We start from the raw sequence: 19,060 nt of genomic DNA on the forward strand, positions 1-19,060 counted from the left end.
TGAGAAGGTACAGTGTAATTGCTTGCTGCATTTTACCATTCAAAGTAAAGTATAGGAAGAGCTTATTTACCTCTCCAGTAGCTATGGAAGCGGTGAGGTCATTGACTTGGAAGGGGTGGATCTGATCCAAGCTTGCCAGGGCAGTAGGAGAGAAAAGGGTAAAGATTACAACTGTGATAGAAAAGGTAGCAGAAAGGGCAGCAGAAAGGGCAGCAAAAGTCAGAGTGCAGCTTATAAGAGACAGGCCTATCAATGGATCAGAAAAGAAGAAACAAGGCAGAAACCAATATATAAAGTCATTAAAATTAAGTTAGGATATGCTAGGCTGAGAACCCAGTTTCAAGAGACAGCATGTGATGCAGAAGGGAAAGAAACTCTGGAAACAGATCAAACAGGATAAAATATTTTCAGATTTCTCAGCCAGGAAGATGATTTTGGCTGGACTGGGAAGGACATTGTGGTTTAAAAGGGAGATATTTTTGTGGAAGCAGAGGAGAAAGCATAAGATTGCTATAGGAAAATAAAATAAAAAAAAAAGAAAAAAACCCAATAAAGTTTAAGGATTTTGTGTTGAAAAAACCTCCACTTTATTGAGAGTAGGAAATAGCAAGAAACTGATAGGAATGAGCTAGGATAAGAAGTTTAAAAAGGTTCTGAAACTGTATGACAGGGCTGCTGGAATGGCTGCAAACCTGGTCTCAAATTCCCAGTGAGGGAGCTTTGGCCATAAATTCCCAGAGCCTTTAAAATCCCTAATACCCATATATATGAAACTAGAAATGTGTAACTAACACAATTAATGGAGAAAATGGGACAGAGAAAAGAGCAAGGGGAGGGGAAAGGTGAGCAACACACTTACATATGATTTGCACATAATAAAAGAATTATGGGACAATACAGAAGCTGTCTTAGACAGAAGGATGGAATTAGGGAACTGAAATGCAGAAGTCTTTCTGCTGCAAAATGATGTTGTGAGAGTAAATAACTTCATCCAAGGGTGCAACAAAACAAAATATGAGAAGGCATCTGACAAGTCCTTTTGGAGCAGCCTGTTTGGAGCAGAGTTTTCCAGATTGTTCTGGGCAAGCATATTATTAAGTGTAAAAGCAGTGAGTTGACCAGATTCTTCATTCTTTTTCAAGTAATTTTTATTCTCATTTAACTTGCTTATGAAAACTCTTTTCATACAGTATTCCACTTCAGTGTAAGCTTCAAATTGATACCCTTTCAGTCTGGGTGAACTAACTCAGTCAGAGACCTAGTGCAGAAAATAAACATGTTGCAGTCTGTACCCATATAATATTATGTTAAAATTTCTTCACCTTCAGTGCATTCCTTCTCAGTTAGCATGCCTCCCGAATCTGCTGGAATCCTTGTTCCTTGCTGCTGGACATAAAAAGTACTAAGTAGTCTTACTGTGCTACTACTAAGACTGACAGAAAGTCCCAAGACTTCAGTACTAAGCACACAGACTCTGTTAAAACACAAATAGAAAAGTTATGATAAAACAGATAAACTCTAATTCATTAAAAATTAAATTTAACTTGTATTCAGCAACTGATGGGTTGTTTCTCTCAGTTTAAACCCACAGTCAATATATGTCAGTGCATAAAATTTTTTAACGTATAAAAAACATGACTAAGGCAATGAAAAGTGCTTAGCTTAGAGCAAATTTCACAAGCATCTAGCAGATCTCCAACAATTACCTTGTTTAATTTGGTTTACCATTTTAAAATTAGTTTACTTCCTGAAAGAATGTCCTTCTAAACCCAAACTGCTACTGAGAATTAATTTCTTTCTTACCGCCCCATTTATTTTTGCCCCCAGTGTGAACCACTGCCATTCCTCCAGATCTCCTTGAATTTTCTGTGAATTGGATGACCTCACCTTGAAAGGAAGGTTGACTGGGGGGAGGATGATGGAGATAAGGAGGAGTTAATGCCACCTGTAGCACAGACCTCTGGGGAGAACTTGTTTATGTCATCTGGCAACATTGCAGCTGTCTCAGCAGTCAGGTTTAGCCTGTGGCTGTGGTCACCCGTGGCTGTCATCCTGAGGCACCCAGCTGGAGACCTGCATCCTCCTCTCACCTAACCCAGCAGGGCAGATGTCTGTGTTGATGACTTTGCAGAGGAGCTGTGGTTTGGTTCTTCACCTCTGCAACGGGACTTTGTAGTGTACCTCTGTCCTACTGTGTTTTCTCAGAATGTATTCAGTAATGTCTGTAAATTTATCTAGGGAGATGTAGGCAGAAGAGAAGGAGCTATAGACTTAAACAAATGGTTTTTTTTCCCGTATCTTCATTTGTGAATTGCTGCTGAATGGGATGAAGCATGACAGTAAATTTCTGTTTAAAACTGAGTGCAAACTATTTCTCCTTCTTCTTCAAGGCGTTTGGGCATCTGAGCTTACAAACAAATTAGGATTTGTGCAGTACGATTTTCACACCTGCCGTGGCATTGGGGGTTTTAGACGTCCTGGGAATTTATGGCCAAGGCTTCCTCCCTGGGAACTGGAGGCCAGGGCCAGGTTTGCAGCCATTCCAGCTCCCCTTCAGTTTTCCCCAGATGAGAACTGGAAACCCTGTCTGCTCAGTCACTGGCAGCCGAGGAAAAGGCTCAGTTTTAGCACTTACATCCAGCTGGCAAACCTTTGAAGTTAATTTGCTTCCACAGCAATTTTTATCATGATGAACTGGATTTTCCATGAGTGCAGCTTCCCACCAGCAAATTTTCAATCAGCTTTACTTTGGCACGGTACCTTGTGAAGATTTTAAAAAAACATTTTTAATTCAGTGGTTTAGTTTTCTGCCTGAGGAACTTAGTAGTGTTCAGGATGAGTATTGTGCACTCTTAATTTAAAAAGTTTAAATTATGCATATCACAACAGAGATGATTATATTTTAAAAGCTAATTTTCTTGATTTTAGTATTAGAATGAGAATGGGATAAATATTATTAGAAAATATCCTTGTGTCTAAAGTTTTCACCCAAGCTTTAAGTCAGATGTTTTTTCTTGTGTTTTTGTAAGTTTTCTTTAGATTTTTTGAGAAGGACCTCATCAGCCTCATTCATTAATTTCACTGGATGATGCCAGTTTATAAGAGGGGGGGATTGACTCCATATGGTTATCTCAGGAAAGGTTAGAATTTGTAAAGGTTTTTCTCTGCACTGTAGCCCTCTAAATGGGCAAATCTTTAGCAATGCTGCAGGCACAGTGTGCTACCACTGATCAAGAATAAATGCCTGCATTGTAGAGATGTACACATGCTCTTTAGTCATCTCAAATCTTTACAGAAGGAAAGAGAAGTAGGCATTTCCTGCATGAGATTTTTCTCACTAAAGGAAACATCTAACCAGGGTTGAATTTACTGTAGCCCAGAAGTGGCTGCTTTTTGATGAGCTGAGCCATGGCTGATGTGAGACCCCATCTTAACACTCCTGGCTTTGTTTTCAATGGTACATTTTGATTTTGCTGGAGACTCGGTTTTCCTCTTTGCCTGTCACATGTGGCTGTTGCAGGGCACTGGTTTCATGTTATGCTTCTGGGCAGAATCAGAAAATCTAGAGAAGTTTTACAATTATCACTGAATTTGCCCTGCCTTGTTCAGTTGAGCTGAAAAGTGAGTTTGATATATTTGTGTGCTGCTTCACAAATCCTGCTAACCATGGCACCATTCCTAGGTTTGACATAGGATCTTGCACTGTTGAACTAAGATGCTATTCAGAAAAGGAGCAACCTGTGCTTCCAGCTAACACATCCCACTAATTGCAGTGTGTGATTAGCCAGCTGGGTGGCTGAATTGTACCTTCTTTGCCAGCCCACTGCTGTATAACCTTCTGGAGAGACCATCAGTGCTTAAGTCACTATTGAGGAAAGCTTAGTTTCTGCTTGTGTGTGGAGGATACTCTCTGCTTCACGATTTCACTGAAGAGAGGGTCCACTTTATTCCACTTTTTGCTCCCATATTTACAGATCAGCACTGAACCCTTTAAAGCCCTGTTATCCCTCCATGAGGGTATTTCCCGATGATTTGCAATGATAGATGCTTGGGTAATGCTGTATCCTTATTTTTAAACCCTTACAGAAATTAAAATAAACAAAAGAAAGCTGAGGTTTACCCTCATTTGTCTTGATCTAGAAATGTCAAATAAACATGTTGTCCCTCTGCAGGTCTCAGTCAGTTGTGGATCCTGGGGTGCTGAAACGCATGGATAAGAATGAGGAAGAAAACATGCAGCCCTTGCTTTCACTTGACTAGCAGTTTTTGAGCATTGGACATGAACTGAGGTGGAAGGTACTGCCTCTCAGCAACAAGAAAATCATTGTGAAGGAGTGTAACAGCTGGAATCCTATTTACTCATGTTAATGTAGCATATTGGCAGCAGGTGTTACTATTCTGCCTGAATTCTGGAAGCCCTTCGGTGAAAAAGAAGTGGAGACTAAAAAGAAAATTAAATAAAAAAGAAAAGGAATCAATAATTTATTCTGTAAGTGCCAACTTGTTTGTAAATACAATGTAATCCTCCAATTTTTCTTTGTAAGTTATGGTAAACAAGTGCTATGGAAATGAGTGACTATTAAATATGTCAGCGAAGTGCACCATAAAAAAGAGAAGAAAACGTGTGTGTTCTCACATGCACACACACACACACACACAGAAACATACTGAACAAAGAAAAATATCAAAGGCAGGTGAGTGTTGCCCTTCCCATGGGAAGCCAACTAGTACATTGACTGCTGGATTTTTTCTGCAGTGATCACATAGTGTGCTAAGATAAAGAGGGAATATGGCGAGGGAATATGGCATTGCGAGATGCTGTAATTGGTGCAATGTTTCCTAACTGTGGGAATTGGTTTCTTAAATAACACTGGGGTCTAGGATTGTTATTTAGGATAAACAATGTGCATTGTGAGGAAGATCACAGGTGAACTGGAACCAACTCTTGGATAGCTTTGTCATTTGACTGTATGGGTCTCTGAGGTTTCTTCCCTAACTTTTCATTTACACAAGTAACTTGGCTTGGTACCATAATCTGGGTGTTGTAATGTAGGACACATTGGAGTTACTTCTCTTGCATTTTGGGTGCACGTCAAGAATTTTTCCAGAACTCTGTTCTCCCTTGGACTGAGACATTAGTCCTCTAAATACAGTGGAATAACCAGTATCTGAAAGTAAAGCCTGGCAGCAGAGATTAGTCACTGAATCCTGTGCACTGGGAGACTGGATACACATATATATATATATTTTTACCAATCTCTGACAAGCATACAAGGTGACATTGTTAGATAAATATATTTCATTGAAGGTTTATACAAGAAATCATACCTATTCAATGTACTTAGATATATTATAGATTGTATATTGAGAAACTGTCATTACTAATATAGTAAAACTTTCCATAGATCAACAGCATCCACTCCAAGCAAAGACTAATATGAATAAGTTTTGGTCAAACATCTCAGCCTATAGTTTGGGACACCTTTGTTTTGGTTGTAGCGTAACTGTATATACTGAACATGTGCCATAATAGAGAAATACATTTTACCTCAAAAGGGCAACAGGTTTCTCTAGGGATTGGGTCATTCAGCAGAAACACAGGGGCTGTGTCATCTCTGTGTGCTGGCTGATGTGTGTGCAGCCTGTGGTGTGCTGAGATGAGAATGTAATTTCTTATTAGGACTTAAATCGACAGTCAGAGTGTCAAGACACACAGACTGCCCAGCAAGACATCTAAATAATTAAAGATGTTGTAAGAGCATGTTCAGGCAGTGCAGGGATTAGTTATGAAAACACTGACCATACTGGAGGTGATAGATCACAGCAACCCTGGCTCCCAAGTGCTAGGGTTTAAAACATTTCTTCCATCACTCCATTGATAGGTGAAGTTTCCAAGTTACTGGTTGTAGGTCACCTCTTCTCATCCAGGATGATTACAGCTGTAAGATTCGGTAGGCTGAGATGGATTAAGAGCAGAGAGTGAAAACTTGAAAGTCTGTCGTCTCGAGTTTAGCTGTAACTCCTGTGGTGGCAGCTTCAGCGTTTCTCAGGGCTGAGACGACCCTGACTCTTCCAGCATCACCCTTGATTAGCCCGGGCAACTCACAGATAAAGCTTTCCTACTTCACAGGTCATTAGCAGCACTGATAAATAGTGTATGCCCTAATATGCCATCAGCTTGCAGGAGCTTGTCTGAACAACTCATTTCCTTTCTGCTTTCCTAATTCTGTTTTCATGGTATGTGTTAGGAAATACAGAGAGGAAAGATACGGAGCCTGAACTTCTTATCAGTCTGTTCTACAAGTCGTCAGTAGTAGAAACTGTCTTAATACTGCTTCTGTGGTTTGAGAGACTTGAAAAAAATGATCAGTTCTTACATACTCTTTTATTCAATTCTATTTTTCACATTCCTTGTAAAATCATGCTGTATAGGTGAGATGTGTCTCCAGTATTCGCATAAGTGCCATTTTTGAATGTATGTTGTATATTTCCACACTTCTGGTTAGTAGAATAGTATGTTGCCATAGTTATGATTTAAAAATTCTTATCAGATAAAGCTAAAACATCAGTAGAAATTTTCTCCTTATAAGGGCTTCAGGATTTAGTCAGTACTCCACATTTATACAAGCTATGACACAGTGGTGATCAAAATCTTCATGGATCCTTTTAAATACATGGGCCAGACTGGTGTAAGACAGCTGAATGCTGATTTCAGAGTACACCACCTGTGTAATCACAAAATGCAAATCTGTTCCACTGTATGAAGCTTAAAATTTGTTTTGAAGCTTAGAAATTTTTGTTTGAAAATCCTTTATTTGTGCACTTAACTGTAATTTATGTAATATTTTCTGATGTCTGATTTAAATTTTAAGGTAATGGGTATAAATACATTTTTTTTCCAGAAAATGAAAGTAGGATATATTATAATTTTGTGTAACTGAGACCTCATCTTTCAGCAAGAACAAAATTGTATTTTCAATAAGATCTTCTCTCTTGAAGAGTTGGGCTACAGGTCATCTTGGCTGCAGCTTTTATTTCACTGAATCAAATTCTGACAGTGGTAATTGCAGTTGTGACATTGAAAAAGAATATGGAAATGGGTAAAAGAAATAAATATACTTTACCTGCTCTCACTATTCTTTGAAGGCATTTCTCTTTTACATATCAGGGTACACCTTTATTGTAGAAAATCTTTATAGGTAGTTCAATTTTTATTAGATGAATTTGGACTGAAAACTTTTTCCAATCTTTATTATCATAGGAATTGCTGTCTAATTTTTATAGCAGAATTGAAGTGCTAAAACAGAATGCACATGCTTGGGAGTAACTCTTAATTTCTTACCTTTCTTGTGTATTGGGTAGAATAAAACCTTGTTGTAATTATGCATGCTGATATGCATATAAAAATATCCTGCAATATAAGGAACTTAGTGGAGAAACTGGATATACCTGTCCAACTACATTAAAAAATGTAAAAATTGATAGTTTTGGGCCTTTGATAAGATCTAAAAATATCCTCTTACATGATGACTTTTCCAAGACATAAATGTTTAAAAATATATGGAAAAATTATGGAAACTTCCATGACCAAAACCTACTTGTAATCAGATATGTCAATAGACTCTTGGCTTTATAGAGACAGGTAATCAGACCCACTAAGCTCCAACAAATACACAGACTCCCTCCCAATAGTTATTAGTTGTAAAATAGTTTGAGATGTCTTTACAGAAATGTAAATTTAACTGTACAGCATATTTAAGAAGATGTTTTGCACTCTACAAACATGCTATGCCTAGTCACAAACTGAAAACAGACTAAAGAGGAGTAAAAGGGACCTCAAGAGGTCACTGACAGGTGGAGAAGCAGATTCACTTTAATGTCGCTCTCAAATGTTTTAGCTCAGTACCTTGCATGGAATGCTCTTTGTATTATTTAATCACAGTCACAGCCAAGGCTAAGCACATTACCTGACAAAATTGTAACCTGACAGTATTTTGTTCATGCCTTTTATTATTTTCCTGTTCTGTTCGGGAAATTAAAGTTTGTCAAGCATCATAAGAACTACCATTTAGCATTACTTGGAAAACACTTTGCAATAAGCTTTGGTCATATCCTTGTTATTATATTGTTTCTGTTATGATTATTGATGTATGTATTTCTCCAGTTTTTTTGATAAATTCATGTTTGAAAGAGCATGCAAGAGAGAAAAAACCAAAATCAATCAGGCTAAAGGATTTTATTTAGAATATTAAAATGGGATTTTAGGGAGAGTTTGGATTTTATAATCTTAAATTGCGTCTGGGGAGTGTGCTGCCGAGCTATTAGCAGTGTTGGGTTCCAAGACAAATTTGGAAGATAAATGTCAATGTGAAAGACATCAGCAAAGGTCACAAAGCATTGCACTGAAGAAAAGACTTAATCACATTGCTGGTTCAGGTGCCTCTAAAGAAAGGTATTTTGCAAGTAGCCTGTGAGTGTGTACTTCTGCTGGTGAGAATAGTTCTTTTGTCCACAAACTTCAAAATAGTCTATGAAATTGAGAAAATAATAGTCATCTCATTTCTCAGGTAGTAAAACAGGAGCACAGCGAGTTAGACACATATCTCAGTGGAAGACATTTTTCTGTGTGGAAAAGATGACACTGATCACTCAGTCTGATTTTAACAGGAGAGAAAAGATTGTGTCCCTGTTTTGTGTAAGAAGGTGTTATTGTTGATTCACTCATGCCTAGTTTCTTTAGAACACTTTACCAAGAGACCTTTGCAAACCAGGGGTGATCTGCTTTCCTGTGGAGTTAAATCTGAGTGTACATTTAACCATTTCTGCTGAGGAAATGGCAAAAAGGATGTATGCCCCCAAATGAAATGCCTCTTTTTCCTGTCTGATTGTTGGGAAAAGAGGTAGTTTAATCCAAAGACTCCCCCAAAATGAAATTTGCCACATAAAGAATTCTTTCAGGGACAAAACAAGATACTTATCTTTCATCAACTATACAAGGAACATCAACATTTTGTTTAGAGGCATGCTCAAGTGACTCCAAATGAAAGTGCAAGACAGGTAGATAGAATCCCATGTCCTGTATTGCCTTGTAACTTTGAATGATCCTATGTCAAAATCTGTATTTAGCAGATCACCTTGGGTGTTCCTTTCAGTCTGCATTTCTGCTTTCAGCTGTGTAGGAATTTTTTTCCTATCAGCTTTTGGGATCTTAATTTGTTTCCTTCATAAGCGTCTGTTGGCACACAACAACATTGACCCCTGTTGGCTTGCAAAATTTCAGAAGTGGTTTTGTTGTTAAAAAAAATAACAACTTGTGCAGTGCTGGGCAGTGGTGAAGTTGAAACATGGGTGAGAAGTTCCCACTCTTTTGTCAGTCCTCCTCCAGTGTCTTGTGTGTGTAAACTACTTAGATTGATAAAAGACAAGTTAACACTTGCATGATGAATTTAAAACTAGAGAAAAAAAGAAGTTTCTGCAATGAGTACAAAGCATGAATTGATCAACTATTGCTGTGGAATCCAAAGCTGGGGGGGAAGCACTGCACACGGGGGAAACAGGGAGACCTCCAAAGGAAGATGCTGATAATTCCTTATGGTACATGCTTTGTTAAAATGTGGCCAAAGTATTTTGTCTGCAGAGAATCTGGTCAGCCAGATCTGTTCTCTCTGAACCAGTGGCTCACAGTACATCCTCTCAAATAAAGGTACGACAAAGCTTCCTTTTGAAGAGAATTCACTTCCAGAGAATTGACGTATCTGTCAATTTGCAGTAGACAAATGGCGAGAGTTAATTAGGATTTTTATTTGATATGGAAATGCGGCTGTGATTCCTTAAAGAGGCTGTCGCATCATCAGCAACAAACAGCAGTGCCTAAAGGCAGGCATCTCAAATCAGGTCCCTTGGTTAATAAAAATTTAAGAGTAGAAAAAATCAAGGGGAGAGATAATAGAAGATGATAAAACACAATAATTAAAAAGTCAAAACAGAAAGAAGCAAGCTTGCAATGGAAAGACTGCATGAATGGCAAAAATGATGTGATAGAATTTGCATTAACACTTCCAAGAAATTAATCAGTAGCCTATTATGAGTCCCCCCCCTCTACATTGTGAGCAGAGTTTCCATTTTTCATGTGGCCTACCATGTATGGCCACGATGGAGTTTCCCAAATCTTTAGAAAATGAGTTACCATGTAAAATGGTAGGTGCTGTAGCTGAACTTGTGAACATAATTTAAGGGGTCAGAACAAGACAGCAGAGCCTCACCTGTAGATGGGTCCCAGGAATATGAGAAGTGATGTGTCTTGCCTGGGTGAAGTTGTCATGGAAGGAGATAATGAAAGGAGCCCTATGGCTATAAGGAAAGGTGGCAGGCCTAGAGAAAGCAACATTAGATATTTGGAGTGAACTGGTTAACCATTTTAGTTATGAGGGAGGCTTTCACCTGCTCAGTAATATTAGAGAGGACTTACAAACCCCATGACGCATCTGTCATCTGGAAGGAGAGATAACATGTTTCTCACTTTCCCACACAAACTCAGTTTTGATATATTTAAACCTGATGCATATGCTAAACCTGAAGTGCCTCTGGTGCTGCTGTTTCCACAGTAGCTTGCAGGATGTGGGTATCATGTGGCATGCAGGAGCTGGAAGGATATAGCCCCCTAACCTGTCCATAGGGAGAGAAGGGCAGGATGGAGTTTGCAAAACCCTGCTGCAGAGAAAAATTTTTGGGAGAATTCAGCACTTGCTCAAGTTACAGCCTGCCTTGCCCTGACATCAGTATCAGCACCTACTCTGTGGAAAGCTGTGAGTGGAAGTGGTGTGGGAATCTCCCCTGCCAACCTCGGTGTCTTGTGCTAATTATGCAGCCTTCGAGCTGTAGCTGGTGATCTGTGTCCTGTGTCTTTAAACAGTGCTGCTGGTGATGTTAATTGTAGCCATTAGTCACTCAGAGCAAAGATGATTTAAAGGAAACAGACAACTTTAAGCATTACACTTAATGCCTAAGAATATTAAATTAGCGATTGTTACAAGTAATGCCTAAGATTATGATAACTTAAAGACTTCCAGGGTTTGGTTGCATTGTATCCTTGATTTGGCTCAGTGTATAATCACTTTCCTTTGAGTATGGTTGTTCCTGAGGTTCACACGCCTCTTTGATGCAGCAATGGTTAAAGGAGTTAAGCAGTAGAAAATGTCATTCTAAAGCTATGAATATGTTCAGAGGGGCACATTTAGATTAACTGACAATATTAAGAAAAATTGTTTTGCAGTTTGCTAGTGTTCAACTTGTGAATAACGGCTCTTTGAAATCATTTGCTTCTCTAGCTCTTTCACCCTATGGATTGCTCTGTGAAATATGTTCTGCAAAACATTCCCAGCTTTTCATCCCTTCTCCTACCCTCTGTTGTTCAACAGCATCCTGTTCTCTGTGTGTACTTTATTCTATGAATAACTGAAGAAAACTGTAAAAAACCCCAAACACACTGATAATCTGCAGAGTAGACCTTGAGGACCAGTATTTTAAATATTTCCCTTCTATAAATCTCTGGTTGACAGGGTGAGATGGAAAATGAGACCAAGGCCAACTGCATCATAAAAGAATACAAAATGAAAGAAGTGTAGGTGAAACAACCCTTGTGATTTAAGATGTTACCTTCCCTGACTATTAGTTGTCACTCTTCACATAAGAACTACTGCCCCAACTTTTAATCAACAACGTATTATGGAAGTACTCATGTCCCAGTGAAGGCTGTGCACAAATCATGTTAACTCTGTTGATTCTGCACTCATGCAAAACTCACTCACATAATCTATTAATACATCTCTGTTACAAGAATAATGATTAACAGCTAGTCGTGGTGACATCTACAATTGCAGATTGGCAATCTGTGCCTTAAGGCTCCTGTGATCTGTAGTACTTGCATAGCAGTAACTACTGGATAATGTTCTTTTTGCATGCAGCAATCTACTTTGGAGCCTTATGGAAAATATTGTAGCACCGTATAAAAATTCAAAATTAAATTGCAGGAGTAATTTACAAACAATGCTTGTATCCTCAGGATAAAATTTGTTTCTCAGTTTAGTATTGTTAGGACTCAGGGGGTCTGAGATTTGTAAAGCCAGGACAAGTTTATTAATCATGTTCTTTCTCTGTAAAGTTTCAATAACTATTCTCTTTTCACGACTTGTTGTCAGTTTGAATTTTATTCTTGGACCTAGTGAAATGGTTAATTTTGGTCTGTTGTGTTCTAACCTAAAGTCTGAAGATAAAGCAACTTTGTGAAACATCACTCTTTATATTGTATATTTAAATCTCATCAGTTCTCTGTGATCAATGGGCTGCTTTGGAGAGTGCTACTACTTTGAATCATCATTGGTTATTGAGGAAGAATGACATTCTGTTAAATAAAATATGACCAAATGAAAATTAAAATACATATATATTTTCGTGTTTGTACATGGGAGTGTTTGTCTGGCTTCCTTGTGGTAAAACATGTATGGAAGACATACTTTAACTGGATGAACTGCATTTTTTTTACCAAGGTATTTAAAGAAAAATACTGAGTGGTATGTCAGCGTGAAAGTCTGGTAACACTGAATGTCACTATAAGACACGAAAAAACACAACACGAACACACTGCTGTTCTCAAGGTAAAAAATGGGCAGTTTATTTTCTGACTCCAACATTTACAGATTGACAAAAGTGACAGTGGATTGGAGAGTGAAAGTGCCACCTCTCCAATGACACTGGACAAACCAACAGTCCATCAAATTTCTCCTCCTCCATAAACGAATGCAAAACAATGAGTAATTTACAGCAGGTGTGTGAGAAAGTTTGCTACAAGAATGTAAACATCAGAAGGCTTAGAAAATCTTAGAAAATCAGGGCGACGTCTGAATGTCTCTTTCCACCCATCAGTAACTTTTAGAGAGTTTACATATTCCATATGTAGAATACCATTTTGAACTGTCACTTGGAAGTTTCTTTTATCTCACAGGTGAAGAGCACTTAGAAATGCAACACAAAAAAAACTTGTTTCCCCCTCCAAGATAATTCCTTCTCTCCTAACTCTAAGCTTCATCTGTAGTGTGTTCCCTAGTATCGTCTGTGTTCATTGACTTCTCTTTTGCTGCCACATCAGGGAGAAGTGGTATTAGCTCTTCACAGAGATTTCCCTTTCTTCAGCAAAACGTTTCTGTTCTCAGGAGAGATTAACCAGGGTAGGATAGAACAGGCTGTGTGACATTGGAGCACTACCTGCTCAATGACCATATTTCATTCTAGATTTTTTTTTTCCCATGAGAGGCAAGGCCCAGTAAATTACAGTAATGTGTTTACTTGCTTCTTTAAGTCATTCTTGTAGTATGCCGTGCTTTAGACACAAGGACACTTATTCACCTCCTCTGTACATTTTCTGTATCTTTTCTTTGGTTTGCACGGATTGAAAAAAATTAGGCTGCAGTAGCTTCCTATGTTTCACATAAAATTTCAGTGCTGTATGCAGATGCAATCCTTAGGTCGACATGTTGAAAAAATGTTGATGAGTTCTCATCTATTTGGGAATGTAGTCCTTCAGCTCCCAGGTGCTGCATGGTTGTACACAATATATAAGCTGTTGCTGCACAAGGGTGCATTTCATCATGAAATAACTACAAGCTACGTGCCAGTCTCTGCTCCCTTGGAAATCCCTTGCTTGCATCCTTCTGACAGCAGAGTTGAAGCCCCTGTATTGTGTGGTTTGCAATGCCAGTGTTCTGAGTTATAACCACTACCCATTTGTATGAAAAGCCAGGCTGCTTTTCCCTGCAAACAATGTGATCTCAGTGTGTCACCTTTGGGTGTGTGTGTGTGTGTGGGTGTGTGCATATGTCTGCTTGGCTCACCCCACCTCCCCTGCTGGATCCCCTTCCCTAATGTTGTTTTTCTGTGGGAAGAAGACAGAGGCCTCAAAGCTGGCATCTCGTGTTGCCATGTGACAGCGTGTTGTGACATGCTCAGATTGCCTGGCTCTGATGTGCAGCTGGCTGGAGCATCCTGCAGTTCACCTGCGACTCCAGTACCTTCAGCTCCTACCAGAAGAGACCAGCCTGGGGGCTGGAGGTTGGGGGAAAGAGTGCCAGACCTGCCTTTGTTCTCAAGGAACTGGGGGGCTATGGGGACCCACACTGAGGCTACACAGACATTTTAGACATGTAGCACCATAAAAGTAGGTAGGCAGGCAGAGGAATGCTTTTTGCTCCCTGTGGGCAAGAGTTCATACATGAGCTCCAGTCAAAAGGAGAATGTCAGTGTAACTCCCATCAGTGTAGTGGCATGGCCAGGAGGATGTGCCATGGTAAGTATGGGAGCTTTGTCTGTGGAGTTAATTAACCTGTTATGCTAGCACAGCTCTGGTGCAGCCCACAGTAGTGCTGCAGTGATGGAGGGTAGAGGAGTGGATAGTGAAACTGGGAGCTGTGCTAAGCATTTCAGTAGTACTGGCAGTGTTTACACACATCTCTGTCTGTTGAGCACAATATACACAAAGTAAGTGTTCACAAAGCCAAAAATTCTGTGTGTCAGTAGCATATAAAGTATTTTGTTGCACTGCCTGCATGATTCTCGTCAGTGCTGTTTTCATTCCCATGAGCTGAGTAGTGGGGAAAAACAGCCCTTGGCCTTCCAGACGTGTCCAGATGGTTGGCAAGTCAAAAGCCCTTTCAGTACCTGAACCCTGACCAACAGCATCCTTTCCCCTCTGGACAGATTACTGGGCTGTCAAGAAATCCTCTTCCCATCATCCATCAGCTTAACTGCTGAAACCCCTGGAGATTAGCAACTGAGGAAGTGCCTATGTAGCAAAAATATGTCACACTGGTCAAAATGGAGATAATATTATTTTTACACTATCATTCTCTTCTATTCAGGTATACAACTTTGCAACCTTCACCATTAAATTTTCAGAAAAAATATTAATGAAAAAATATTATTTAAATATGACTGTTTAAATTTTATCTCCAGCAGTGGTAATGCTGCAGAAAACTGATAATCATATGGTTTGATAGCATTAATTTTCATTTCAGTCTCTGAAAATAAAAATGTTTTTTTCAACACACATGTAATTTCTTCCTCATGGAGCAATGAAGTAAAAATGAGACTGATTTTAACCTTATCCCAATCCAAGGATCACAAAATAAAGTCTAACCCTGCTGAAGAAGCAGTTGGGATGCTGATCTTAGTGAGATTTTTTTTAAGATTTTGATGCATAAACCAAAATTTATAAAATTTGAATGTGAAATATGAAGCCTCAAATTAATTTCTTTTCCATTAATAATGGAAAAGAACATACTCAAAGCTTTACAATTTTTTCTTTTTCTTTAATGTGTATACCCTTTTATAGTTCAGATCAAGAGACCACAAACCAAGAATATACCTGGAAAATATTTTCTGAAATCTGAAAGTGCTCAGACTAAAATATGAGGTACAACTGTGCATTATACTACGAATTGGATTTTTTTCTACTAAGGCTCTATATTATCATTATCAGATCCTTTTAATGCTCATATAGCAAAGACCTCAAGGAGAAACAAATTGTCTTGTTTGCAAGAAAAAAAAAAAAAAAGGAAGGAAACATGGACCTGGCACATCAAAACTCATCTTTTTTGATTTAATTTCTTGTTCGTGTGACTTTCTTTTCTTCTTTAAGAAAACTGTAGCCATAGATCTCAATTCATGTGCTGCATTAATTTGATGCACCCCTGTGCAAGCAGGCTAAACCACAATAGTCTCCTAAGTTGTTTTAATATCATTAAAAGCCTTTGACATATAGTGTCTTTTGAAAAAAATTACAGACTAAAATTAATAATGAAATAATTATGCTGCACTCAAGAGAGTATTTGAAAAAATGCTTGCAAACTTACCTGTCAGATACACAGTCTCTTAAAGAGACGTGGTTCGCTGTCACTTTATGGAGTGATGGTCTTCAACCTCCAGAATTAAAGACAAGGGAAAAGGAATGTGTCTTCTAGTAGTACAACTTTCTACATGAGCAGATAGTGATTGTACAAGAGGGAACAGTTTAAAAGAGGAGAGATTCAGGTTAGATGTAAGGAAGAAATTATTTACTCAGAGGGTGGTGAGGATGCTCCATCCCTGGAAATGTTCAAGGCCAGGTTGGATGGAGCTCTGAGCAATGTGGTCTAGTGAAAGGTGTCCCTGTCCATGGCAGAGGGATTGGAACTAAATGATTTTTAAGGCTCCTTCTGACCCAAACCATTTTGTGATTCTAAGATTTAGCCTACTGGTAATTTCTCACTATGATAAAACTGCCTCGTTATAAGAATTTAGCAAAATACAGAGGCAACTGCAGTACATTGTGGATTAATTAAAATTCAGTCATTAACAGATTGACCTGAAGTCCCAATTCCTGTGAGTAACATCCTCTGCCACTTGATGTTTGGTGGAAGATCTTGCAGAGGTTTTCAGGGAAGCTGGGAATGTGACCTGATATCGTTGCTTTTTCCTTTCTTTAAGTTCTCTCACGTTCATTGCCTTTAAATTTTTCTGCTAATGTCCTGAATAGTGAAAGGAAGGAGGTGGATCTACTAGAGAAGAATTTCTTTAATCTTCATTTATTGCTGTTTTCCTGACTTCCATTTTTATTGATGATGAGGTGATTTTTGTGTGAGGGTTTTTAATTTTTTTTTGTTACTGTTTTTTGGTGGGGTTTTTTTGTTTGTTTATTTGTTTGTTTGTTTGTTTGGTTTTTTTTGAAGGGAAGGAAATGAGTCCTTTCTTCTCTTTCAAGGTAATTCATCAAATGGTGTTTTCACAATCCTGCAGGTACAAAAATTTATTTTTTACTGTCTATTCCCCCCAGTTTATTATTCAAATATTTGCTGGTTTTAATGACTAAATACAAGAACCTTAAAGTATATATAATTATGCCTGCCTATTTTTCCTTTGATAATCATATGGTTTGATAACATTAATTTTCATTTCCTGCCTAGTTTTCCTGTCCTGCCTAGTTTTCCTTTCCCAGAGGCACCTTAACAGTGCAACATAAAGCCCAAGATGACAAAAATTTTCACCTCTGCAGAGGCAATAAAATGCAAATAATCTGGTTTATCTTGAATATTTTCTGCTGGAAAAAATTAATTTTATCCTGTCTCTGTTCTCACACATGGGAAAAAAACCTAAACCACTAATAAGATGACCACTGTTCAATTTCTTATTTATTTACATTTTAGAGCTCAGGTAAGAATTTATCTACTACAAAAGGCTATCAGGGAAAGTTGTGTATTGGTTGGGCACCACCTAATGAAAAGGCACCTGCCTTCTGCTTTTTACTGCTGCTTGTTTGCAGGGTGATATTTGTGGATTTCAGACTGCAGAAGTAAGTTTATGTTTGGCTGAAGTCATTAAATCATGAGGGGTCACAGAGACCAGTTACAGCACAGCTCCTTGGTTTGCATTTCAGATATGGAAACCTCTTCTTTATAAGTGGTACTTTATATGGGTTTTCGTTTCCAAGGGATTTTTGTCACACAGCTTCACTGAACAGAGCTGCTGCACCCTAGGGAGAAAAGTATCAGTGCCATCAGAGAACTAATTTTGGGAAGGCAGAGAATAAAACTGTCAGCTTTTTCAAGCTGAGAGAGTTTCCCAAGGGACTTTTTATTTTATGAGGAAAAGTACCAGAGGCTAGTAGCCGTACTGGTATTGATTTTAATGTTCAAGTTTGGAGTCGTTATTTGCAAGAGCATTTTGATTAAAATGACCTGACTTTGATTTTCCTTCTCAAAATGGCTTTGATTTTAAAATTGATTTTCTGTCTGTTTATAATCTATATCTAAAACAATGTATTTTTTTTTAAATCAAGCCTCCTATTCTGATTATTAAAGTGATATCATGAGTCTGAATGATTAGCATTGCACTTTTTAAAGGAAGTTTTGTTCTCATGTCCTTTTTGATTTTGTGTCTTTTGTGCGAAACTACCACAATTTCTCATGGAAGAGAAGATCTTAAATTAAATGTGCTCTGTTGCTTGACTTCTGTCATATAAAGTCATAAGTTGCAAATATATATTGGTTCCTTTACCAAATGAACTGAAATAAGATTAAAGAGCCTAAGAGGACACTAAAAGTCACTTACTTCCTGATTTACTGAACTAGAAAATGATAACGTCATTAACTCCCATCTTAAAATGCAAGACTAGGCTTCTGAAAAGTTTAGTTAATGCTTGCACCTGCTCTATAAATTTAAGCAACGCACTGCTCAGCTTTATTGCCTCCATCCTCAGATACTGAGGTCCATAATTCCAGGGCACAGATGATTAATGTCACCCTGTTTGCATTCCTGCATCTGTGTGATGAGTCAGGCTGCACAGGAAGGAGCAGTTTCAGGCCTATGTATTTTTTTTCCATCTTTCTCTATTCTTCTGTGTGAGACTGGTCAGAATTTGTACAAGAAGCTCTTTTCTACTGAAGATTTTGGATACAGCAAAGTTGAAACTGTAAAACATTTCAATATCATCTATATTTTTGAAGTAATTTTTTAAAACAGTTTAACTACATTTATTTTGATAAACTTATTCCTTTGATGGTGTGTTTGTTGAAACAATGGCATAAAATGCTTCTGCTTCAACTTGTATATTTTATTGTGTGAAAAACTTTGGGATTTTTACAATTAGTTATAATATGAGGCAAGTATAATTTCAAAATCCATATACTTTTCTTATGAACTAAATTTCCTTTTTTATCTTTTGTTTGGATCAGCATCTCTTGTTTGCTGTATGTGTCTTTCAGGAAGGTCATGATCTGATCAGTATGTGCCTCCAGTCCTTCAGAACCATCTTCATCCATTCAAAGGTTTGTTTATTTCTTTATTTTCTATTCATCCATCTCAAAGCCTCATCCTCTGTCACCTGATGACAGCCAAAGAGCTCAAACTCAAATCTTCTGAGGTGCATAGGAAATAAATAAGTGTGTGGCTTTGCATCTTTCTTTTCAAAATCCTACAATTCTGATATGGGTGTCAGAATCACTTTCTAATTTTAAACTTTTGCATGTGAAAACCA

General features: G+C 38.1%; 1 protein-coding gene across 1 annotated transcript in view; it reads left to right on the forward strand.

Moving 5' to 3' along the window:
• Positions 1-4,260, forward strand: part of CLVS2 (clavesin 2) — a 47,243-nt gene extending 42,983 nt beyond the window's left edge. The window contains exon 5 of the mRNA XM_041470061.1: positions 4,173-4,260. Within this exon, the coding sequence (XP_041325995.1) occupies positions 4,173-4,260 (88 nt within the window). The remainder of the gene's footprint in view (positions 1-4,172) is intronic.
• The last annotated feature ends 14,800 nt before the right edge of the window (positions 4,261-19,060 follow it).

The sequence above is a fragment of the Pyrgilauda ruficollis genome, unplaced genomic scaffold, assembly GCF_017590135.1.
Source record: "Pyrgilauda ruficollis isolate IOZ18807 unplaced genomic scaffold, ASM1759013v1 scaffold24, whole genome shotgun sequence".
Classification (NCBI taxonomy): Eukaryota; Metazoa; Chordata; class Aves; order Passeriformes; family Passeridae; genus Pyrgilauda; species Pyrgilauda ruficollis.